The sequence below is a fragment of the Podarcis melisellensis genome, assembly GCF_964234715.1.
Source record: "Podarcis melisellensis genome assembly, chromosome: 5".
Taxonomy (NCBI): Eukaryota; Metazoa; Chordata; class Lepidosauria; order Squamata; family Lacertidae; genus Podarcis; species Podarcis melisellensis.
Genome location: NC_138537.1, coordinates 97499662 through 97524939, shown reverse-complemented (window position 1 = coordinate 97524939; position 25278 = coordinate 97499662). Strand labels below are relative to the sequence as shown.

General features: G+C 45.7%; 1 protein-coding gene across 8 annotated transcripts in view; it reads left to right on the top strand.

Moving 5' to 3' along the window:
- SHISAL1 (shisa like 1) overlaps positions 1-21330 on the top strand; it is an 81962-nt gene extending 60632 nt beyond the window's left edge. For 4 of the 8 annotated variants that reach the window (XM_081911903.1, XM_081911902.1, XM_081911904.1 and 1 more), the window contains one exon: positions 1484-2346. In XM_081911903.1, coding sequence (XP_081768029.1) covers positions 1484-1499 — 16 coding nt within the window. In that variant the 3' untranslated portion in view covers positions 1500-2346. Of the gene's footprint in view, positions 1-1483; positions 2349-20553 lie in introns of those variants that run through there. The other 4 variants (XM_081911906.1, XM_081911907.1, XM_081911908.1 and 1 more) reach the window with 2 other exon arrangements.
- The last annotated feature ends 3948 nt before the right edge of the window (positions 21331-25278 follow it).

The following is a 25278-nucleotide window of genomic DNA, read 5'->3' as shown; positions in this document are numbered from 1 at the left end:
TATTCCAAGAATATGGCAAGAAGCAGCTCCCATGCTGTCAGCAGAATGTGAGAGCTTAAATTTCCATTTCAAGAGCAGGTGGCCACGCTATTTCCCACCACCACCAGACTGGCACATCCACAGAAAATGAGTCAAAGGGGGACCTTTTCCATCCCTTTCTCAGAGTGTGTGCCACCTATGGAACTTTAGTAATGGGCAGAGCAATCCAAACCTCCAGTCCACAGAAGATGTCCTCCACCCAGCACTGCCAGTCTCCACCAGACTCTGCCATCTTGGTAGCTCCACCATCAGGGAAGCCCATTGATGAGGAGCACACCATGTACCCACCAAAAGGGCAGGTGGGTGGAAGCTACCATTGGTGTCGTCCCCACCAGCAGTAGTCAGAGGATGCCATCCAAAGAGGGCAGGTGACAGCACTGGGTCTGATCTGGGCCTCTGCTGCACCAGTTTGGGAGCTGGTGGTGGTGTTGGATCATTTCTATCCTGCCTCCACCTTCCACCATGGCCAGCATGTGGCAAGGCTGTGTGTGTGGTGTCCATCAATTCCCATCACTGCTGGCCAGGGTTAGGATTGCACCCTATGTCCTGGACTACACATTGCCCTGTGTGTGAGCATCAGTCACTCATACACACACCCACACACACACCCCATAATGTGGGACTTGCCAGATTAATCAGGTCAACAGCACACAATCTCCCCCTCCATCTCATTGGTAGCTCATTTCAGGTGAATAGGGCAATTTGTTGCATGATGCTTAGCTGATGCCCCTGATGAATGTAACCAGTAGCCCAAATGTCAGATTAGGTCAGAAACTGTTGGAATAATTCTAGTAAAATAATTTCCTACACGCATGCTGCTGTGACTTAATTTGCACAGCCTCGTTTCTTTCTTGTGTCAGGCCAAATCCTTGAAAGTCTAACAGCATTTTCACACATGAAAGCACCTTTGAGCCTCTCTTGTCCTATTTATTTTAATATCTGATTGCTGTAAATGTGGAAGGCAGGCATTTGTAACGTGAATGATTCTCTGATGATGTGGATTCTATTCACATTACAACTCAATTGAAGCAAGAGGCACTTTAAGTCTCAGTTATGGAAACACCTGGTTAGTCTTCCATTCCATCCTCTGTAAATATGAAATAGTTGCTTTAAAGGCATTGACAAGCTTCTCTTATTTTTCCTCTCCTAAAGCAATATATGGAAAAGCAAAGGTGTTTGAAATTGTTGAAGCTTTTTGGTTGTGGCAGCCCACTTTAGTTATTTGTTTGCAGAAAAGATGTCTATGTATAGTCAAAATATTATTACAGCCAGAGGAGTCTGGGATCTGTCATACATTCTTGGCTGCTCTCTGGCAGACCGAGTTTTATGGAAGAAGAGGGAAGGCTAATTAAGTTCAGCAACCATAACTTTGACTTTGATGCAGCACCATGATTCTAGCAGTAAGTAAATTCACTCACTAATTACAGAATTTCTTTCTCTTTAGTCTGGAAACCATCTGAGTGTTGTGTGATCTGAATCGAGATTCTGTTAGATATGCCTCCACAATATTCACAAAACGCCGTCACACTTGGCACCAGTGTGGGATCCATGACTGAATAAGAGGCAGCTCTTTTGCTCTGCTCCATGGTGGTTTCCCGGGTCATCGGCAAGATCATGAGCTCAACAAATCTTACCAGCTGTTGAAATCAAAGGGGAGATTATTTATTGAAGAGACTTAAGCCAGAAACGTACCCATTTGGGAGACTCTAATTGGCTAGCATTTTAACTGAAAAGTCTACAGGCACCTCCAACAGGTGTTTCAGTGTAGATGTTTACTGCCACATTTTCTTAACACAAGAATAGAGCGTTGGTGGTAGATTTATTTTGGTATACTTTTCTATGATGAATCCCCAATGCTACTATGTTATTGCAGTCCTGAGGGGCTATGGCAGAACAAAAGAGGACAAAAATTAAACATTTGTGGTATAAAAGTTGTGCAGTTTCAGCAGGAAGTTATGAGACTGAAAATGAAGCAGTGTGACTACTAGAGAGGTGCAATAAATCGCCATACCGTTGAATACCAGTATTGAAATAACACCATGAGCAAAAGGAGGTGGAGACTGAACAGCTTCCCTGGGGGTAGCTCAGAATACTTTACAGGTACTTTGCAGATAATTTGCAGGCACTGGTGTCTCCAGCTTTGCTTGTTCTCTCCCTTCTCCCTCCTAACCAATAAAAAATGACGATAAGCCCTCACACACCAACCAGCAAACTCTTTCAGCTTCATCATCATCTAATTATGCAGATCCTAACAATCCAGGAGGGACCCCCCCCCCATGGCTAGACAATCAAGATCCAGCCAAAGTGAAGAAAGAAGTAAACAAAGAACTGGAAAGCTCTTCTAAGCTCTTCTTTCTTTCCTCACCCCACTGGTGAAAAAAAGAGAGAGAAGAGTTTTTGTTTTAATTTTCTGGTGGTGTTTATGTTGTTGGTTCGCCCTAAATAGCTTTCCTCCATACAGTATCAGAAAGGTTTATTTAAAAACTATTTGACTACCTTTTTGCTTGCTTGCCCTCCCTCCCTCCTTCCCTTTGAGTTTGGTGGGATGAGGGCTTGGGGGGGGGCTTCTGTGGGGGGGGGGAGATGGAGGAGAGAAGATTTAGCTGGCTGCCTTATGGCTGAAATGGGAGGTTGGGTACTGTGCAAGAATGACGGGGAGGATGTTTTTCAGTAAGCAGTGTGTGATGGGACGATGAGCTGCTTGTGCGTAAAATGCAAGTCCCTCAGAGTTTGATCAGGCTTTCAAACCTCTGCCTGTGACGGAGCCCCTCCAGCATGGCTGCGTCAATCACTAGTAGAATCCGAAAGTGGCTGCTTTCGGAAACGTTTCCAACATAAAAGCTCCTTAACGGAAACACGTCGTCTGGCCTCTCGGCGTGACAGTTTCCGTCGAGGTGTGGGTGTCCCTATAGGAGGTCCTGAGACCTCCCCACTGGTTTCGCTTGAAGCGTCTCTGAGCCATCCCTCCGACTCACTTTCCCTTGGAGTTCTTGCTCGCCCTCTACTGGTTCCCTCTTCCGCTGCTACTGCTCTCTCACCCTCAGTGAGCCTTTGCGCCTCCGGCGCTTTAGATGTCAGTTCCCTGACATCCACCTCCCCTCCAGGGCCCCCTTCACCCCCTCCCGTCTCCTCTCCTACTGGCGGTGAGGAGGTAAAACCCTTGAAAGAACCTCCCTCATCTTCCGACGTCGCGAACACTTCCTTCCACTTGTTGCTGTTCCTACTCTCTAGGTACTCTTCGTCATCAGAGTCCACTCCCTCTTCCAACTCCGACTCCGCGAACCCTTCCATTTCCTCTTCCTCATCGGTGGTGCCGAAATACTCCCTCCTAAACCTTGCTATCGGCTGAGGTTTCCTCGGGAACCTTTGATGGAACGTTTCTGTTAAAACCTCGTCATTGACTTCCTGCGCACTTACCCAGGTGTTTTCTGACTCCGGTTCCCCTTCCCACGCCACTAAATACTCCACCTGATTTCCCTTCCACCTGGAATCGAGGATTTCCGCTACATGGTTGCGGCGTTCCCTCTCTTCCAAGGCTGGTCCCCTGACGTGCTCCCCTTCACCTCCTCCCCTGTATGGTGACAGTAACGACCTGTGGAACACTGGGTGCAATTTCATGTGATTGGGTAATCGGAGTTTGAAAGCTACCGGGTTGACCTGCTGAATCACCTCAAAGGGTCCCAATCTTCTGGGCCTCAGTTTCTTACAACCCCCTTTGAACGGCAACCCTTGGGTTGACAACCACACTTGATCCCCCACCCTTATGGTTTCACCTTCCCTTCTGTTCTTGTCTGCCTGCTTCTTATATTGTGCCTTAGCCCTTTCTAAGTTGAGCTGGAGCTGCTGATGGATGGCTTCCATCTCTTCTACAAAATGTTCAGCCGCTGGGACGCTCCATCTCTCCCCTCCTTCCCCTGGAAATGCCCTGGGGTGACACCCGTAATTAGCCAAAAAGGGACTCATCCCTGTGGACACATTCTCCGCATTATTGTAGGCAAATTCTGCCAACGCCAACTTTTCGACCCAATCGTTCTCTCTGTCATTGACATAACACCTAAGATATTGTTGAAGAATGCCATTTGCCCTTTCCGCCTGCCCGTTGGTTTCAGGGTGCCGGGCAGTTGAAAAATTGACTTCCACGTGTAACAAGCTCATGAGCTTCCTCCAGAACCTGGAAGTAAATTGTTTGCCTCGATCTGAGATCACCCTCGAGGGAGCCCCGTGCAACCTAAAGATATGTTCCACAAACAACTTCGCCGTTTCTTCCGCTGTGACTGCATGTGAGCATGCTACAAAGTGGCACATCTTAGTTAACAGGTCTACTACTACCATGATGGCTGTTTTCCCCTTGGACCTTGGCAGATCCGTCATAAAATCTATTGATATCGCTTCCCAAGGCCGTTCTGGTGTGGGTAAAGGTTCTAATAACCCTGCCGGCGCCCTTCTTTCCCCTTTGGCTCGCTGACATTGGTCACACCCTCTTACATACTCCCTTACATCTTCCCTCACCTTAGGCCACCAAAATTCCCTGGTAACCAACCACATGGTCTTGTGTTGCCCAAAATGTCCCGCCGTGGGGCTATCATGCAACTGCTTGAGTACTCTCCCCCTCAATTCACCTTCGGGTATATACAGTGCCCCTTTGTAATACAATGCCCCATTTCTTTCCTCAAAACCTCCGGGGCTCTCGCCCTCCCCCCTGAGACCTCTGAGCTTATCCTGGGCATATTCATCATTTTCCGTTTCCTCCACCAGTTCTCGTTGCCCCACCATCGCCGCCCCACACACCCAGCGGTCCTCCGGGATGACATGTCTCTCTTCGATCACCCCCTCCCCTTCCCAATATTCTGGTTTGCGTGAGAGCGCGTCCGCCCTGACGTTTTCTGGGCCTGGCACATAACAAATCTCAAAGTTAAATTTGGAGAATTCCTGTGCCCATCTCACTTGTCGTTGGTTGAGCACTCGAGCTGTTCTCCAATACTCTAAATTTTTGTGGTCGGTGCACACTTGCACCTTGTGTTGTGCCCCAATTAATAAATGTCTCCACCTCCGGAATGCTTCGTGAATGGCAAGTAGTTCCCTGTCATACACCGTGTAATTCCTCTCGGACTTATTCAGCTTCCGCGAGAAGAAGGCACACGGTCTCCACTCCGACGCACTCCTCCCCGGTTGAAGAAGGACCGCCCCTACCGCCCGGTCGGATGCATCTGTTTCCACTCTCATGGGTTTTCGTAAATCCACATGCAGAAGTTGTTCTTCCGAGGCGAAAGCCCTTTTCAGTTCTTCAAAGGCTCGATCCGCCTCTGCCGTCCAAACAAATTTCTTCTTGCTGCTGAGACAGTCGGTGATGGGCGCCGTCAAGTGGGCAAAGTTCTTGATGAACTTCCGATAAAAGTTCCCAAATCCCAAGAATCTTTGCACGTCCTTCTTGGTCTTCGGTGTCTTCCATTCCAGTACCGCTTGGACCTTGCCTGGATCCATGGCCAATCCCTTGTCTGACAAGCGGTACCCCAGGAATTCCACCTCCTTGGTATGAAACTGGCACTTCTCCAGTTTCACCCACAGCTGGTTGGCTTGCAGCCTGCCCAACACTTCTCGAACGTCCCTCACATGCTGTTCCTCATTTTCCGAATACACCAACACGTCGTCTAAAAAGGCCACACAATTCTTGTAGAGCAAAGGTCCCAGAACGTGGTTTATAAAAGCTTGAAAACACGCGGAGCCCCCTTGTAGACCGAAGGGCATAACGAGGTATTCAAAGGCTCCCAACGGGGTAAACATGGTGGTCTTCCATTCATCTCCCTTCCTTATGCGTATCAGATTGTACGCCCCCCGCAGGTCCAGTTTTGTAAAAATCTTTCCCTTCCTTACTCTGGTCAAAATGTCATCAATTCGGGGCATAGGGAAAGCCAGGGGCTCCGACACTGCATTGAGGGCCCTGAAGTCACACACCAGTCTCGGTTTGTCTGTGTTCTTTTTGTCCACAAAAAACACTGGGCTGCCCCCCACCGCTCGGGACTCTCTGATGAAACCTCGCTTCAAGTTTTTGTCAATGAACTCCCTCAGCTCCTGCATCTCCCTGTCTGACATGGCGTACAGCTTGCCTACTGGGAGTTGGGCCCCTGGGAGTAGGTTGATTTGACAGTCAAAGGGTCTATGCGGTGGCAGTTTGTCTGCTTCCCTTTCGCTGAATACGTTGCTCAGATCTGCGTATTGCGGGGGCACCTTCCCTTTGTCCATCACTTCCATCCCCGCTAGGGTGACTCTGTCTCCTCCCGAAACCTTCCCCTCCTTGCAGTGTTCTAGGCAATGCGCTGACCCAAAGGAGACCACCCTCTGATGCCAGCCCACTAGCGGATCGTGTAGCGCCAGCCAGCTCATCCCCAAAATGATGGGCGCTCCTCCCAGGATGGCCACATTAAACGCTATCTGTTCGGTGTGCCTTGCCACTCTCATTATCATCGGGACAGTCTGTTGGCTAACTTCTCCCCCCAACAGCTCTCTGCCGTCAATCGTAGTCACCTGCAAGGGGTTACTTAAAGGGGTAGTCTGTATCTGGTGCTCAGCTGCAAACTCCTTACTCATGAAATTACAGGAGCTGCCTGAATCCAAAAGCGCCTTGACCTTTAGTGGGTGTCCGTTTGGCAGTTCTAGTAACACCTCTATCACTAAAGCGGGTCTGGGGGGTTCTGGCATGGGCACTTTCATTGCTCTTTGGCCTGGCTGCTGTGCCCCAACGGTGGCAGCCAGGCGTTGGCTTTTACTTGCTCCTTGCCTTCCTCTTCCTTTCCCCCAACAGCTCCTGCCATCCCTTGCCATTCCTTTCTTTGTGGGCAAACTCTGGCAAAGTGCCCTGGCTGTTGGCAGAGATAACATCTCTTGGCGCTCTTTCCCTCCTTTTTCCGCCCTTCACTGGGATTTGAAACTGCGCGCGCCCGCGCTGTTCCAACTTCCATCGGCTCTGCCGGCGGGAAAGGTGGCTCTGGAATGTCTGGAATGCGGAACTCCCTCCAACGGTCTCCTTTCCCTTCCCGCTTTTCCATAGCCCTCGCCTCCTGGCGCGCTCCTATGGCCAGCGCAGATTTGGTTAACTGGTCCATAGACTCCGCCCTGGGGCCCCGGGAAAGCTCATCTTTGACGGTTGAAGAAAGCCCCTCTTCGAAAAGCATTTGGATGGGCTCCGCCGATAGGTCCCACCCCAATTTGTGAATCAACATGGTAAATTCAGTCCAGTACTCACGGACAGATCTGCTTCCTTGCTGGCAAGCCATTAACTGCCTTCGCACCACCCCCTGCTCAATATCGCTGGAAAACATCAGGTCCATGGCACGAAAAAACTTCCTCGTGTCCTTTAAGATCTCATTATTCGCTGCCATCAGGGGTCTAACCCAATCTTTCGCCCCAGATTCGAGATGGCCAATCACATACGCCACTCGCGATTCCTCATCGGGGAAGTCATCAAACTGCAAGTTTAGAGCGTATTGCATCTCTGTTCTAAAGGCATGATAGTTCCTGGGATCCCCCCCGAATTTCTGCACCAATCCTGGCACCTTTCTGGCGAGCGGGGTGGTTTTCTCCTTTCCCTTTTCTGCATCCTGAGCCCTCCTCTCCTCAAGCCTCGCCGTTTGCAGCGCCAACTGGATCTCCAACGCCCTGTACCTTTCTTCCAGGCTTGGACCTCCTCCAGCTGCTCCTGCTTCCCCGGTTCCGGCTGGATTGCTCATGATGCTTCTCCCTGCACAAGCTGGCTTTCGGAGACTTTCGGATTGCTGTGATGGGACGATGAGCTGCTTGTGCGTAAAATGCAAGTCCCTCAGAGTTTGATCAGGCTTTCAAACCTCTGCCTGTGACGGAGCCCCTCCAGCATGGCTGCGTCAATCACTAGTAGAATCCGAAAGTGGCTGCTTTCGGAAACGTTTCCAACATAAAAGCTCCTTAACGGAAACACGTCGTCTGGCCTCTCGGCGTGACAGTTTCCGTCGAGGTGTGGGTGTCCCTATAGGAGGTCCTGAGACCTCCCCACTGGTTTCGCTTGAAGCGTCTCTGAGCCATCCCTCCGACTCACTTTCCCTTGGAGTTCTTGCTCGCCCTCTACTGGTTCCCTCTTCCGCTGCTACTGCTCTCTCACCCTCAGTGAGCCTTTGCGCCTCCGGCGCTTTAGATGTCAGTTCCCTGACACAGTGCAAGCAAATGCATATCTACTCACAAGCAAGCCCTACTGAATTCAAGGAGGCTTACTCCCAGGAAAGTAGAAGTAAGTTTAGTTGAACACAGTGGGGCTTGTGCATGCACAGATTCCATTTAGACCTCTTGAGTGGGGAAGCTGATGCAATTTGACTAGTAAATCACTTAAACTACTCTTAAATTAGTTGAAAATATATGAAATGTATTATATGGAAGTTTATTTAATATTTTTATTAAATCTACTAATTACCTTACATTTTAAGACCCTCCAGTGCCGTGGGGAGGCCCAGCAAGGCCCTCTGCCGCCATAGATATTGTGATACTTAGCTGGTGATATATTGTGATGCTGAAAATCAGATATCGGCCAGCCCTAGTGACTACCCCTTTAACTTTTGCAATTGCAAAAATATTGAAACCAGGATCACGTGAGACTGCCCCGGAGAGCATAATGAGCACAAAATCATTATGAATGTGCCATAAAAAGGATGCCTGGAGGGGTCTTGAGTACAACTTTCTATTTACAGGGCCTTGTTTGCTGCTCTGCTTTCCCCAGGAGCTTTCAGGATAAGGCAAATGCTGACAGAGCAAATTAGGTATTGCAAATGGGGGCGAGAGGCTGCTAAATGCCCAGCATACGTGTGTACTGGCAGATTCCTCTTTCGGTAGGATGGAGAAGGAGGAGGAAGCTGGCCAGTTCACAAAGTCTGCTATTTCAAGAAATCTTTCGCACATTTTACTTTTTGTTAGGGAGGAGCAAACAATCTGGCCCCACACCGATAAAAATAGAGAGAATTCTGTAATACCCATATGCTCATTTTACCCATTTACATTGCACATAAATAAATTTGAAATGTTCTTTTCGTTTTGTTACTTTGTGTTGGTTTGCTCCGTGGAGAAGAACAGCAGCAGTTCCTTCTGCTAAGATGGCTCATTAATCTTAAAAAAGTGTTGAGTTAGATAAGATAAACATTAAAGATTATCAAATGCCACCTTATTCCTTTCAACCTGTTGTTCCCAGAATACCCATAATTTGGGCTACATGTCTCTCTTCATGTGCATATGGGGGGGGGGTTCATGCTATGAATATCATCACATCTTTTGATCGTTTGTGAATTGTTTCCGCTTCTTTTTCTTTAAAAATGCTATCAATGTGCATTTGATTTTGGTTTAAGTCAGGCATGGCCAAACTTGGCCCTCCAGCTGCATTGGGACTACAATTCCCATCATCCTTGACCACTGGACCAGTTAGCTGGGGATGATGGGAGTTGTAGTCCCAAAACAGCTGGAGGGCCGAGTTTGCCTATGCCTGGTTTAAGTTCCTTGTCATCAGTATTCATAAGAGCCACCATGCATGTGATCAGAGTATCACCCATGCAGTAAGAACTTCATTGTGGCCATAAGAGGCACAAACGCAATTTCTTGCATGCCAGAATGAGCCCACCTAACACCTCAGGCAGAAATACAATCTCTTTGAATATCAGCTCAGACAAAATGTTTTTCAGTGGAGTCTGTGCATGCGCAAAGGCTCAGGTGAATCCAAATTGCTCACTCAAAAAGTGATTGGGACCCCTCATTGAGTCGCCCAATCAAACACTGAAACCTCTCAAGGCAGAAGTTCCAGAGAAGACTTGGAGTGCCCAGTCCTTCCTTCCCCAGGGGAAAAAGCTTTCCTTGGGCGTCTGGCAGGGCAGCAGCACACAGTTCCTCTTCTTAAGCTACCATTTCACTTACAACCTGGGACCGTGGGGGTTCAACTACATCCCCAGCGGGAAAATGCCAGTGTCATTTTCCACCAGGGATTAATGGAAGTTTACGACTCTTGAACACAGTTGGGAGAAGACACTGCAGTATTGATGCATTAGCAGCATTTTATTCAGTTTGGGGTGAAAAAATGTGAGGGGAGGGAAGAGTCCAACTGGGACCCACCACCAGCTCACCCTTCCTGGCCTCTAAGAAACTTTTACCGCTTGGAGAGAAGGACAGACTGAGGAGAGGGACTTCAGGAGAATCTGGTAGGCAGACTCCCTGAGATGGCCGTGTCACCTGCCTCAGTTCCTCTCACAGAAGGCCGCCTAATCTGAGTCTTGCCTGGCAGGGTCCATTGCTGAGGTGGGAGAGAACATGTTTTGCATGCAAAAGATCTCGGGTCCAATCCCTGGCATTTTCAGTTTAACAGGATCTCGGGTAACAGGTCTGGAAGCAGCATATATTTCAAGCTGGAGGCTTCAGTGAGCTGCCGGCCAGCAAACTTGAAAATACAGAGCTTAGACGTCCTGAAGATTTGACTTATAAGGAGGCAGCATTGTAGGTTTTGCAAGGTGATACATAGGAAGAAAGCAATACTGTCTCCATTAAACACATAAGCAATATATAGCCAGTCAAAATATCATGAAAGGGGGTGTGAATGGTGCTTTAGAGCTGCTCCAAGCCAGTAGCCCCTTTGCCTGGATACATGATTATTATTACTTTTTTTTATCGCTGTCATCAGTCCTGATCTCAGCTTGTGTCAATCATACATAATTCTGGCAACTTGGATTTGGGTGTTCACAACAGAGACTGAAGAGCACATCAGAGGTTTATAGTTTTGCAGAAATCCTATTATTAACCTGAGGCTAATCACGTCTCTGATTATGATTACAAATTGGTTCCCATCTTCTGAGGTGACAGTTTAATTTATTTTTACTCTCACTCTGCTGTGTTCATTTGCATTGGTGACATTACCCCAAAGCACTCTGGATGGCTTAATTAAAAATGATTTTTGTGAAAGAAAGAAAGGCATATGGATCAGATTTCCAGGTTATATTGAAGGAGATGGGAATAGAAGCCTGTTTTGCAATCACTGTCTAATAGCAAGTGTCAGAAAAATCGGTGCAAAAATACGTCACTGCTTGCTTATTCTGCTTTCGTTCTCATTCAAAAACACTATGGGCATATACAGAAGCAACCATGAAATGCAAAGACCTACAGATGATTCTACATTAATCTTGTGAAGCTACTGAATGGAATGTTGACCTTGAACCTATGAAAGATTTGTTTTCAAATCTCAACTCAATCCAGAGTTGTTTGATGATAACTTTGGACAAACCATTGTTTTGGCTCCCAGGTCCCCATCTGTGAAATGGGAATAATAATTCACATGCTTGATAATATGCAGCCCTTTAGGATGCAGCCCTTTAGGATACCAAAAGCACTAGAACATGGGCAATAATCCAATGCACTTTCAACATAAAGAGTTCTCCTGGTTCCCACAGACCATATTGCAGCCACAGGCACATTACCTTCCTGTACTTTAGGGTTCCTTCCTGCAGTAATAACACCAGCAAAAGAAATTGCCTCTCCCCAAAGGCATCCCAACCTCTCCCTTGCATTCTGTCCAACTGGTAGAGACTATCAATCCTATGCCACTTTCCCCAAAGTAAGCCGCACTGAACTCAGCTGACTTACCTGAGGATAGGATTACTTGGATAGGATTGCACTGTTAGCTAAGTGATAGCAATTGGGGGGGGGGTGGAATCATTCTTCTCAGGAGAGGCCTCCCTGGCTCCATTGCTGGTGGATGGGGCAAAACAGGAGATTTTGTTTCACAAAGGACTCATTTATGAAGGTGGCTTGTTAAGAACATTGCTTTCAATATGAGTCTGTGCTGCTACCATCGTTTTATTTATTTTTACAGGCAATTCCCCATTTATTCAGGGGGTTCGTTCTGAGGCACTGCGCATTTAAGTGAAATTGTGTATACTGGGAACACCATTGAAAAAGCTGGCAAACACTCTGGAAACCCTTGGAAAGCCCTTTTAAAAAACCCAAAAATTCACCAAACTCCACCAGAATCTCTCCCTCCAAACTCTCCACAGGCCTCAAAGGCTCAATAGGCTCCCAGGATTGTTTTTGCACCATTTTTGCTGTTTTCACGCTTTTTAGGGCCATTTTTGCTCTTTTTCACACCACTTCTGGGTTTGTGGCAATGCGCACGTGCATTGAACATGCATAAATGGGGAGTTGCCTGTATTTTGTTTTTACTTCTTTGACCACGATTTGTGTTCTAATTGATGTTTTATATAGTATTGTGTATTGTTTTGTTTTTAACTGTAAGCCATCTTTTGTACCTGGTAGAAAACTGGGCTAGAAATTTGGGGCATGAATTAAAAAAGTGATGCTTGTGATCAGCTGTGTGGCATTTCTTGCACAAGAAAATGGATCTTATGGTGTATTTAGCGGGATTCTCATCCGCACCACCTCCACCACCCCAACCAACAGCCCCTTACATGGGAGTATTGTGGGTTCAAGCCCAACACTGGGCGGAAAGATTCCTTTCCATCCCTACAAAAACATCTGATCAGAAAGATCCACTCTGAGCATAACCATCTGAAAACACAGACGGGGGCTTATATAAATTATGGCCTCTATTTAGGGTTCTGTGGAAACAGAAGTTCTTTGTCAAGAGAACCTGAATACTGCAGCTTGTAATATATTTCACAAATTAAACACAGTTGTATGAATCTTCTTTTGAATAATTGACCCTGGAAATGTTACTATTTTAAGTATTTCTTTCTGAATTTGTTAAGTCTTTGGGAAGTGCTAAGTCTTTGGAAAGCCCTCCTTGCCAACCACCATCCCTTTCCAAGTCTCTAGCTGTCAAGCATACGTTTTCAGTCGTATCTTTACCACAAGGCCTTGAAACTTGCATTTTTTTCTCATTGAAAGCTGACGCGTTCTGAAAACTAAATTCTGTATTTTCTCTGTCCTCTTCCGGAATGATGGCACCCAACCACACAGCCCTGTCAGTAGACAAGGATGATCTGCCTGTTATTTTCCCCATGCAAGTATAATTATCCAGTCAATTGCAGCCCTAAATTCAATTGCTCAAACGATGGCAGATGCATGTTAGCCAATTACAGGTTCTCTTTTCACATTTATAAGAGCTCATGTACTCAGACTACGCAAGGCTAATATTCAGATCCTGAACTTTATTTGAAAGGAAGTCACCCTCTCGGGTAAGCAGCGGACACACCAGCCTTGGGAGGGCAGTTGCCCTCCCACACCCCCTCGTTCTGTGGGCAGAGCCCAGAAGAGTGCCTTTGCCACTGCGACTAGAAATTATCGTTTAAATAAAATGTTTCAGGTTACTTTATAAACTTAAAACTTTTCAACTTTTTTTTAAAAAAAGACTTTCTAGCTGCTGTGGCAAAACAACAACAACACAGACCCCCAGGGCACCTCACCCAGAATACTTCACTCTTAGGAAGCCCCCCCCCCCCCTTAGAGCAAGGCATGGGGGTGGAGTGAGCATTTTGGAGAGCCCCACAAGAGCTGCTTGGTTTGATGGGCCAGCAAGGCAAGCTAGCTACCCACCCCCACCAGGCAGTCATCCCAATTTGCCCAATGCAGTGGTTTTCAAACTTTTTTCCTCTGGGCCACATCTGCAGAATAGAAATCTGTTCATGCCAAACCAAATATTTTATTGCAAAGAAATACATTGGAAAACACAACTAGGATTGTCTTCGGTATCACTTGATGTTCTTACTTTCATTTTGAAAAGATATCTATCCATATTTTGTAAATAAATAAATTTATTTTGATAGTATACTACACTGAGGAGGAAAAAGGAGTGGGGAGCAAAGGAAGGATGGATGGTCCAACAGAGTGGGAGTGAAGAGGCAGGGCACAGCAGACCCAACCCTGATGGTCATGGAGGAACTCACTGGTGGCATGTGAAAGGCGAAGATAAGCAAACTTTTTCACATGGTCTCTCCCAGCTTCAGAGGCACCGATACAGTTCCTTGCCAAGGGCGCAAAAGCGCCTAGGTACACCTCTGTTCTCCTTCACTTCATTTAAACTAAAAGCAGCTGCACAGGGAAGGAATGGTGAAATTATTTTCCTCTGTATCATTTTTGTACTGAAAACACCCAATGCAGCTGTTTTTTCCCCTCCTAAAGCTGCTATTAGTGGGGTGGGGGGACAGGAGGAAGGCAATTTTCAGCGGAAAAACAGCACAGAGGAAAGGGTTAAACCCTCCTATCTGCCCCAGTCAAAATCCACAGGGTGTGGGTGGAAGCTTCTGTTTATGAGAGTGAGCAAGACAGAGACAGAAGCACAGAGAGGCAGAGAGCAATGGAAAGAAGGGGAATCCAATTCATGGATTTCAAAGACACATTTCATCCCCAGGTGTATTTTGACCTGTGTCTCTCCACCTCCCTCACATTTTCTGATGCACCTGAACATCTGATGTTCTGCTACAATAAATCTGGCAACCGTTTAAAAGCAGTTGCCTTGTGTTTTGTTTGGTTGTTTTAATTTGATAGCAAATCTGGAAATCAGCCCAGCAATCTTCTAAGGCAGGCTGCAACAACAGAATTTCAAAAGGGGAACATTAGTCATTCTGTACTTTGCTCTCAAAAGGCTCTTCAGAGATGACTAGATTGGTTAATTTCAGTTTCACGTTGCATTTGAAAAGGTGAAGCAGAAGCTGATGGTCGCTCAATTTAAATTTGTAAATGCAGGTGAAGCAGACAGGCAGCCTCCTCATCTTGTGAAGACTCTGCTTCTGAAGAGTGTGGTTGTGCGGCTCCCCTTAGCCAGCCTGCCCCATCATCCCTAACCTTTGGCTATGCTGGCAGGTGTGTGAGTTCCCCTTAAGATTTGGAAAAGACCTGAACACTAATGGCTTTATATATGCACTTGAAAATATTGTTTTCATTTCTTCCCCTTCATTTGTGCTGAAAGTCTAAAGGCAGAAACCCGTCTGGGTCCCCCCCCCCCTTAGATTATTTTACAAAGCATCATGTACATTGATGATGCTGTAAATATCATTGATAATTGCTCCTCTCCAGCTTCAGCTTTTTCCTACCTTCAGCCTTATTCACACAGCCAACAAAAGTTGGTTAAATCACTGTGAATAATATACAGTGAAGGCCTCAGTTCTACTTGCATACTGTCATGCTTGTGTTGGTTGGAACAGCACCTTGGAATAGAAGTAGAGATGTTTTGGCCATGATTCTGATGGAATAAGTTTGGCTCAGGGTTTTGATTACTATTTTATTATTTTTATTATAATTATAATTATAATAAAATTATTATAATTTTATTATAATTTCTGTGGCTCTTTTTTCAGGATTATTTAGCCCACAATTGTCATGGAGGTGCTGCATCCATTATATAAACAAAGTCCCTCAGTTTGGGCCAGTTCTCCAACCTGAGAACTGTTCAGTTACACAGTTTGTTCCAAAATTAGAAAACATTTGTAAATAACATTATGATAAAAAAAGTTGTAGTCCAAGAACATCTGGGGACCCAAGGTTGAAGAACACTGAAGGTGGACTATTACAAGTGGGATTTGCTCCTTGGCAGCTTCCCAGCCCCTCCATTTCATCCCTCCCCCCTGCCCCCGCAACAGTCATTCAGTTTTCCATGCCCACTGAGCATTCAGTTTAGAGGCTGTGGGGTTTTTTTTGGGGGGGGGAGAATTGTACTTCTTCAAACTGGCAGGCCACCAAGGCACCTCCTACTGTCTTGTGTGTGGTTGGTACTGATTTGGCTACATAAGACACTCAGAAAATGAGTTTGCTGTCGGTGTATACAATTTCGCACAGTGCATTTGAAGGAATTGTAGGTTTGATATAGAAGCAGTGTCAAGTGAAACCGCTGGGGTAGCTGGCGGTAGTTTTCCTTGACTAACATTTAAGCCTGGTTTTGATACCTGCCTGCCTTAATGAGCATACCAGGTAAGAGTCCAAAAGAAGGCCTTTTTGCACACCCATGCTTGACAGCATTCTCTCTTAAAGCCTCTAGTATTTTGTGAGCACACTCTGTTCTGCTTTAATTGGTTGCTCAGTGCGAACTCAAAATCTGGCATAAAAGCACTCCAAAAATGCTAAAAGAACACCTGTTTTAACAGGTTCTTTTTGATGAACACATTTTGAAAATCTGTAATAATCCTCATTGCTAAGCAGGACCAGTGGATAATTATTTGTTCTAGTTTAATAACATCCCAAGGTCTCCTATGACAGAAAACCCTATTTACTAAACACGATGCCAACACATTATTTGCATCAAGAGCTGACATCCTGTCACATCAAAGACTTATGCCTCACTTAGATTAGAAATCTTTCTGGGCTGCACCACCTTCCACTGCATGTTCACATCAATGAATGCCCCTCCGTACTACTAATAATAAATTCTCCTTATAAAAGCTAGACATTGGGGTCAAGGGTTCTAGTCTAGGCCTCTCTTTGACATGTTCATTTTCAATGTGTAAGGTCAAGTGAGCACATACCTGTAATTTGATGTGACACAATCCGGGCACAAGTTTATACAGAGTCAAAGCATTGGGCCACCCAGCTGAGGGTTGGCCACACTGGCTGGCAGCCGCCTTCCAGAGATTCAGGCAGGACACATTCGCAGCCCGATCTGAAGATGCTGGGTATTGAATCTCATTCCTTCTGCACGCAAAGCTGATGCTCTACGGTGAGCTGCATCCTTTTCCCACTTCAAATTGTGGTTGTGTGATCCCTTGGTCTTCTGGATTTGCACATAGGCCACCAGAGAAAGCAACATGGGCCCATAATAATTTGGTAAAGGTAAAGGGACCCCTGACCGTTAGGTCCAGTCGCGGACGACTCTGGGGTTGCGCGCTCATCTCGCTTTACTGGCCGAGCCCAAAATGAGCTCTGCTTTCTCTCGGGCTGAACCACGGGTCAAAAATAAATGCAAATGATAGGTTGATTACATTGATCAGCTTTTAAGCATGTTTGCGAAATGCTCAGAAACTTCCTGGAGGCACTTCCCCCAGCGGTTGTGATAACAGAAGGAGTCACTGCAGTCATCTTGCTGACTCAACATTATTGCTATCATTAGAACAGTTCAAGCCATTATTTGCGCCAAAATTCATTGCTGTAAAAGGATTGTGAACAACAAGCTTGCAAAATTTCCCACGAGCAGAATTTGCCATTGAGGACGGAACTAAATATTGAGTGTCCCTTTGCTCTCTCATCTTCATGCTGTGCACACCAAGTAAAGCAGTGTGTGATGTCACCATGCTTTGCATCTCTCTGTCCCTGGCAGCTGGTGATATGGGGGAAACACAGCACATTAAACCACATCACACCTTCTGTGGGATTCATTATGAGTGAAATATGGAAAAGCAACACAGAACATCCAGTTCCTTTCATCAAGCTAACATGGTGGCCACTGTGTTCCCAGTGTGTATATCTGTCTTATTGAAGAGTCAAGCGTAATCAGTGTTCAAGAAAGCTCTTTGAATAGGTATATGGGCTCCAGTTCAGCTGAAGTTAGTCATGACAATTGTTGCATTCCTAAGCATAGTTAGTAGGCACTAGTAAGCTCTACAGAATGCAATGGTTCTTGCTCTTGAGGAAGCATGTTGGGGATTGCACCATGTATCTCATTAAAGCCAATGACAGCCCCGTTAGTTGTGACTAATCTGTTCCACTGGTTTACACAGGACTCATTGGTGCCTAACATTAGCTAGGTTTCAACCATTGTCAGGATGATACATCAGGAATATATGGTGAATATTCCAGATCAGAACCCATTCTTCATGGTTAGCAAGGCCAGGGAAACGTGCTTTGAAGGCCAGTCTAGAAAACCATTTGTTGATTTTTTTCACCGCCACAGAGCTGCACTTGTAGTGAGTCAGAGGGGTAAGAGGAGCTATGCTAGATGAGTATAAAACTATGCATGTGTGGAGAAAGTGGATAGAGATAACACTAGAACTCAGGGACATCCAGTGAAGCTGAATGTTAGGACATCCAGAAGAAAGTACTTCTGCACACATCACATAGTTAGAACTGTGGAATTTGCTCTGACAAGAGGCAGTGATGCCCACCACCTTGGAAGGCCTTAAAAGAGTGCAGCTGTGCTTGGGTCCTGCTTTGGGCTTGCCATAGGCACCTGCGAGAATAGGATGCTGGTCATTACTCTGATCTGTCTGGCTCTTCTTAGATTGGCCAGGGTTTCCAATTCCCTGTGGTTATCAATTGCAGTAGCAGAAGAACACACACATCCTCAAATTAGGCTGCTGAGTTGAAGACATCTTGGATTAGCCAGTGAGTGCATGAGAGCATTGTGGGCTCAGCTTCATTCTGGTACTAAGAAAAGAAACTGTGAAGTTCAGATTATGGTCAGAGTCACCCTGCTTTTTAATTGCCTTTTGCCCCTGGCTCTGGTTGGTAGGTCTTTTGGTTCCAGTAAAAAAACAAAGTAGATCCGACAAGCAAGGCGTCTGCTCACCCCCATCGTAAACTCTGTCTGCTTCTTCAGGGTGGTGAGCCCCTGCCTGATCCTCACTCCCAAAAGCCAATCATTTTGATGGGACCTGAATAATTTATCCCACATTGAGAGGACGTGATTGATAGGTCCTATAAAATCATTTATATTTCTACAGCAAAACACTTTCCCGGTCAACAGAATGCTAAACTCATTGCTGGCCTATACTGTCTAAGAAATTGGGGGAGGGGGCGGCCAGCTCTTATTTCCAAACTGTAATGACTTCAGACAAATGATAAGCTTCCTGGATTTACTAGTTCTCCTGGTATTCATTTCCCATTTCATTTCCCTTCAATCTTGCTACACTTTCATATTTTCAATCTGTAGCAGACGTTGGTCCTCTGGTTTTGTATTTCAGGTGAAGAAAACAATTATTTTGCTCCCTAGCTCACCTTCTAAAATGTCATTATGTTAGAACAGGAGCTGGCAACCTTTATGCCCATGAGCTGTTTGGAAGGCTGGGAGGGGTGCAGTTTACAAGACAGGACACATAGTTATTCCCTTGATTTTATCCTTGCTACAAGGTAGATTAGGTTGAGAGATAGTGACTGCCCAGGCTCACCCAGTGACATTCATGGTCGAGTAGCAATTGCAACCCTACTTGGCAATCCTCCCCCTTAACAATCTCTAGTCAGAGGTCATCCTTCACTGGACAGGCCTGAAGAGCCATGGAGCTGCCCACGATATGGTGCTGAAAGCTGGCCACTGGGACTCGGGATTTCACACAACATCAATTACTGTACAGTACAATGGCGCTGTGGGTTAAACCACAGAGCCTAGGACTTGCTGATCAGAAGGTCTGTGGTTCGAATCCCCGCAACAGGGTGAGCTCCCGTTGCTCGGTCTCTGCTCCTGCCAACCTAGCAGTTCGAAAGCACGTCAAAGTGCAAGTAGATAAATAGGTACTGCTCCAGCAGGAAGGTAAACGGCGTTTCCGTGCACTGCTCTGGTTTGCCAGAAGCAGCTTAGTCATGCTGGCCAAATGACCCGGAAGCTGTACGCCGGCTCCCTCGGCCAATAAAGCGAGATGAGCGCCGCAACCCCAGAGTCGGCCACGACAGGACCTAATGGTCAGGAGTACCTTTACCTTTACAATGCATACTGTATGAGAACACAAACTGGGTAGTTGCTTCAGTTCTGTCTCATACTAAATTTGAATTTTGGGAGAACCGTCTGTTATGTTTTTTTCTGATTTGTTTTATTGTGTTTGCTTTTTGCAATAAATATTCACTTAGTTTTGCAATATGAATTAAGCTGAATGTGTTATTGTCGTTTTGCTACATCCATAGCACCTTTTGCCTTGCTGAGTTTATTGCTACTTAGACATTTTACTTGGGTGGGGTGTTGTGAGAACAAGTAGAACAGGGGAGGTAAATGTCCCATGCTAAGGCTCTGTCTTCTGCAGCCCAATCCTCTGTGTATTTATGCAGAAGTAATACCTGCTGAGTTTAATGTGCTTTGTTTCCATGTAAATATGGATAGAACTGCACCTCCAGAGGATGTAGCACTGGGAAGTGCTGAAATAATTCAACAAATGTTTCCTCACCAAGAGGACAATATAAACAGCTGTTAATGTTACCAAAATGCCATAAAGTGTCACTTTCAGGTGACAACAGTTGTGACTTGCAGATCTTGTTATGCACCAAGCTGAACAAAATCCAAGAGCTGTGTGCTTCCCACCATTTTTGCATTCCCAGCAGGCAGCAAGCATAAGTTTATTAGGATCATGGTGATCTGTGCCTGTACAGCTGTACAAACAGTAGAGTTCTGGTGTAATTAACGTTATTGCTGAGTGCATGTCAGTATATCAACTACAATTTGCACAGGAAGGAGCACAATAGGTGTGCTGACATTCATTCAGTAATGGGAAGTGTAGTTCCAGAATTCAATTTTGTTAGTGTGTCTAGGCACGTGGAAAACATACATTTTGAAATATGCTTTGAAAAAAATCTGAGTTTTGGGTTTTGTTCTGTTTTTTCTCTTAAGTATTTTGGATGTAAATTATGCTGGCAATGATGTTTGCTATATATGTATATATTTTCCAGAAAAATATTTTGATGTGCCTCAAGATGGGAGAGGTAAGATTACAGTCCAAGAAGAGCAGCAACTTCAGTCCCAGAAGGGGGGAGAAATCTGAGTGAATGATGAAGGAAAATGGTCCAACTAAGAGATGTCTACTTGCCTGGAGAGAACCATCACTGTGTCAAGTGGGTGATAAGCAGAAATGGCTGTGAGAAAATGGCATGCAAGCAATACCTGTGGAGAACTTTGCTTATTGGGGAGAGACAAAGCTATTGCAGGGGGTGCTTATTGAAGTGAAAAACAAGTTGCTCTAGTCTAGTGGAAATCCAAGCTGAGAATAGGCATAGACTACAGTATGAACCTTTGGTAGATATGCTTTATTTGCCTCCCCCATCCATTAAATTGGTGTTTGAGCGTCAAAATAATGAATGCGGCTTTTTCCCAAAGTTCTCTAGTGAGTGTTGTCACAATATGGTAGATATAGTTCAGTTTGAATTATTTTCTCTTATTCCCCCCCCCCCCACACACACACACGTGAGCCCTTTTTCGGAGCCAGAAGGAAGGACAGCAGTCGTTTTAGATTATGTAATCTTACCATTTTTCTCCATGACAAGATGCCAAGCATCAATGTCATGTTCCTGAGCACACCAAGTGGCCTCTATTGCCTGTTCAGATGAGGAATTAAGGGGAAGGCACAACCTCTTCCTTTTGACCCCAAGTGGGGGGGGAAGAGAATCTAAGACAGATAGCACCACTTGTAATAATTTAAAGCAATAAAATAGTTGTTGCCCTCTGATAAATGAGGTTCATAGTCCAATATTCCTTTGTTTTTAAGGTACTATTTGCCCTTTAACTGGCCTTAGGAATTACCTCCCCCTCAGAAACTTGATGACAGCCTTCCAGGACAGCCGAGATGCTCTTGCTAAGGAGTGTGGCAATGGTCAGATATTGTGCATTCTGAAGCATCTTGCGTGTTTAATGGAAGGGGATATAATGTGAAGCTATGGCAATGTTTTTGGGACGCGGGTGGCGCTGTGGGTAAAAGCCTCAGCGCCTAGGGCTTACCGATCGAAAGGTCGGCGGTTCGAATCCCCGCGGTGGGGTGCGCTCCCGTTGCTCGGTCCCAGCGCCTGCCAACCTAGCAGTTCGAAAGCACCTCCGGGTGCAAGTAGATAAATAGGGACCGCTTACTAGCGGGAAGGTAAACGGCGTTTCCGTGTGCAACTCTGGCTCGCCAGAGCAGCGATGTCACGCTGGCCACGTGACCCGGAAGTGTCTCCGGACAGCGCTGGCCCCTGGCCTCTTAAGTGAGATGGGCGCACAACCCCAGAGTCTGGCAAGACTGGCCCGTACGGGCAGGGGTACCTTTACCTTTACCTTTTTATGGCAATGTTTTATAGGTCATTCTTACAAAACTCCATTAGGCACCATGACTTAACATACAGCAAAGCACACACTGTTGCTAGTTGACAATTCAGTATCAGGAAAACACTCTCTGTTTGCTCTTTTATTATTATTAGGTCTTCTCTAGAGATGCCTTTTCAAAAGGAAAGCATTTCACTTTGTGCTTTTACATTTGGGAGGGAAATATAGGTTGTTTCCCTGCAGAAATATAGTGGACAGAAGGAGGAGGTTGCATAACCAGCGATCGCGCACACAACTGGAAAAGTCCATAAACATTATCTTTGTAATATTGGTTAGTCCAGGATACAATATTTAGAAAACTGCCTTATGCTTCATCAGAATAGTGGTCTATCTAGTACGGCATATCAAGCTCCATGCAAGAGTATATCCAGCTTAGCTACCCAACAGCCTTTAACTGGAGACCAGAGGCTGGCAGCCCAAGATTTGGCTGATTATTTCCAGTCAATTTCTGATTCCTCACCTCTGCCGCTCCTAGCCACGTTGACTGTTCCTCTCTGCCTCTTTCCGCTCATAAACACCCCCTTCTGGCATTCCCCTAGACCACTCCCTCTCCAAGTCCCCATCCTTAATTCCCACTTCCCCATAGCTATGGCCCATACTACATCTGTTCCACATTTCCAATGCCTTTCTGCCAACCTAGTATTCAGGCAGCTCAGCCAATCACTGCAGTACAGGGATTGAACCCAGAACCTTATACATGCAGTGTATGCTGTCAATTGCTCAACAAGCGCCATGGGGGCCTCTTCTAAATACAGCAAGGACATCAATAAGTGAGCTGGTTCCTGTTTTTCTCTTGACAGGACGTCTCCTAGGGAAGCATATGATATGACAAGAGAGCACAGTTCCTCCAGCTTTCCTAGGGGCACCGCGCCTGCTGTTGCCCTAGACATGTAGCAGCTCAGACATGAGCCATGTTCCCCTCACAGTCAGCCAACTCTTAAGGGGGCCTGAGTTTGCAGGTCCTTGGTACAGCCTTTCAGACTGGATGTTTTATTTCCACAGCCATCGATGTAGCGCTCTGATGGATAGAGTTGACAAAGGTTTTCAAATCACCACTGCCTCTGAGCTGTTTTCCAGAAAGGGTTTCCCCCAATACATCTGAAGGTGTGGGATAAGAATGGAAAACACTCTCTCAAAAAGGCATCAATATTTTAAGCATTAGGATATGCAGCATTGTGTAGTCAAGAGCAGAATCTACTTGGGGGGAATTCTGTGCCCAGGTTTGCCTTGATATTCTGCTTATCTTCTTTGCCGTGAAGATGATATACCTCTGGTTTCGGAGCAAACCTACTCCTTCCACTTCTCATCCCATCAGAAATCCTGTCTGCCCACTATAATCCTGCGCAGAGGAGAATAAACATGCATACCTTTACCTGATGGGTAGAAGAGGGGGGTTTGTCATGCAGAAGTGACAGCTGATGGGAGTTGTGGTCCAAAACGCCCAGAGGGCACAAGGTTGGCAAAGGTTGTGTTAGAAGGTCAGATACCCTGCTGTTCTTTGCCCTCAGATTCTGAGGCAAGGAGCAGTTCTGCATTCTTCATAACCACAACAGCCGCTTAGCCTTTCAATGGATCTGTCACAACGTGCATAGTATTAACACAGCATAGCATCTCATTGCTATACAGAAGGGCAGCCCTGAGCTACATGCAATCTACTATGACAAATTCAGCCATGTCGATAATTCCCTTTTGACCCCACATTTGTAGACCCAGACGAATGTGGGTCTATCAAGCCTCTGGTGGGATACAATACAGTGGGACCTCGGGATGTGAACGGGATCTGTTCCGGAGCCCCGTTCGCATCCCGAATGGAACGCAAGACGCATGCATGTGCATGATGCATGATGTCATTTTGACCGTCTGCGCATGCACGAGAGGCGAAACCCAGAAGTAACACGCTCCGTTACTTCCAGGTTGCCGCGGAGCGCAACCTTAAAAGCGCTCAACCTGAAGCGTATTTATCCCGAGGTATGACTGTACAGTGTTGTCAGGATGCAAATTCTGTTGGCATTGATGGGCACAAAGTTACCATTTGTCAGTTAATGCTTCTTCAGAATTCAGGCTTAATTTAAGTTAGAACACATTCTCTTTTTGAATTGATTTAGGTGTTGCCCACTCCAAAGCAGTCTTCTTGTATTCATTCTCCTGGAACACGTCAACCTGAGCAAAGTAGTTGGCTGTACTGTACTCTAGCAGGCTGTGTAGCTGCAGTTGCCGGCAACTGGTCCCACATGACCACAGTAGCCTTAGATGCAGATGTGCATCCTCTTTCACACCCAAGGACACGTTCAGCCAGTTCTTAATAAGGCTGCAGTGAGCTACCCCAGTGAAGGTGCACTGCTGACCTAAACTGGGTCTCTGAACTATCCTTGTTAAGCAACATATTTTCTCCAATAAACTCCCAAGTCACCACTTTTCATTTGGAGCAGCATTAGAATGGAACCACTAAGAGAGTAAAACACAGAAAATGCCACTCCAAGCTTCTATACACTGGGTTAAAACCATTCTCCACTGGGATTGTCCCCCTGTGCCAAATTTCACAAGCCGCCTACCTCCCCAGCCATGTTGTGCTGCGTGGATCAGGCGCTTCATGTAGTGCATTTCCTTGCCCCCACTGCACATCGTTGGCAACTGTGGTCGGGGCCGAGGACAATTATGGCTGAGAAGATATGCTTGAAAACACACGGGTTATAACTGCTGAAATCTCAGAAGCCGGAGGATTGGCTGAATAAGACTGTTTGAGGTGGTGGGCTTCAGGACTCTGCCAAGGTTATTACCACATCCAAGGTCTAGGAAAACCATAATCCAGTATGTGAAATGGAATAAATGATATAAAGTATTCAGGAGATTGTATAATTTGTGCAGGTCACAGAATTGGAATTGCCTGGGTGCATATTTTAAATGTTTTTTTATAGGATGAGTTCACACAGATATAAGAATGAAGCCTAATCAGACTATAAAGAGAGAAAAAGATTAAGATTTCATTCACCAGGCAATATTACATTTCAATTTAAGCAGTGTTTTCAGCAAATATAATTTACCTGACAGATTTACATTGAACCAAGTTTCTTTCTGTACATATTCATTCATCTGGATTTCTTCCAAACTAATCCTAAACTGTACATGGAGTTTTGTTTTGTTTTTTATAAAAAAAAATATCTACTTTCATTGTGATGTTGAAATTGTCACAGAGATCTTTGTAAAAAGCTTGTGTTTCTGAAGGAATTTGTATTAGATAATGGTTTGTGTGACTCACTGTATTTTGTAAAGGGTTTATTTCCCTTTGGGAATTGTGTGTTTCTAATGAGCAGTTTTATGCTTCT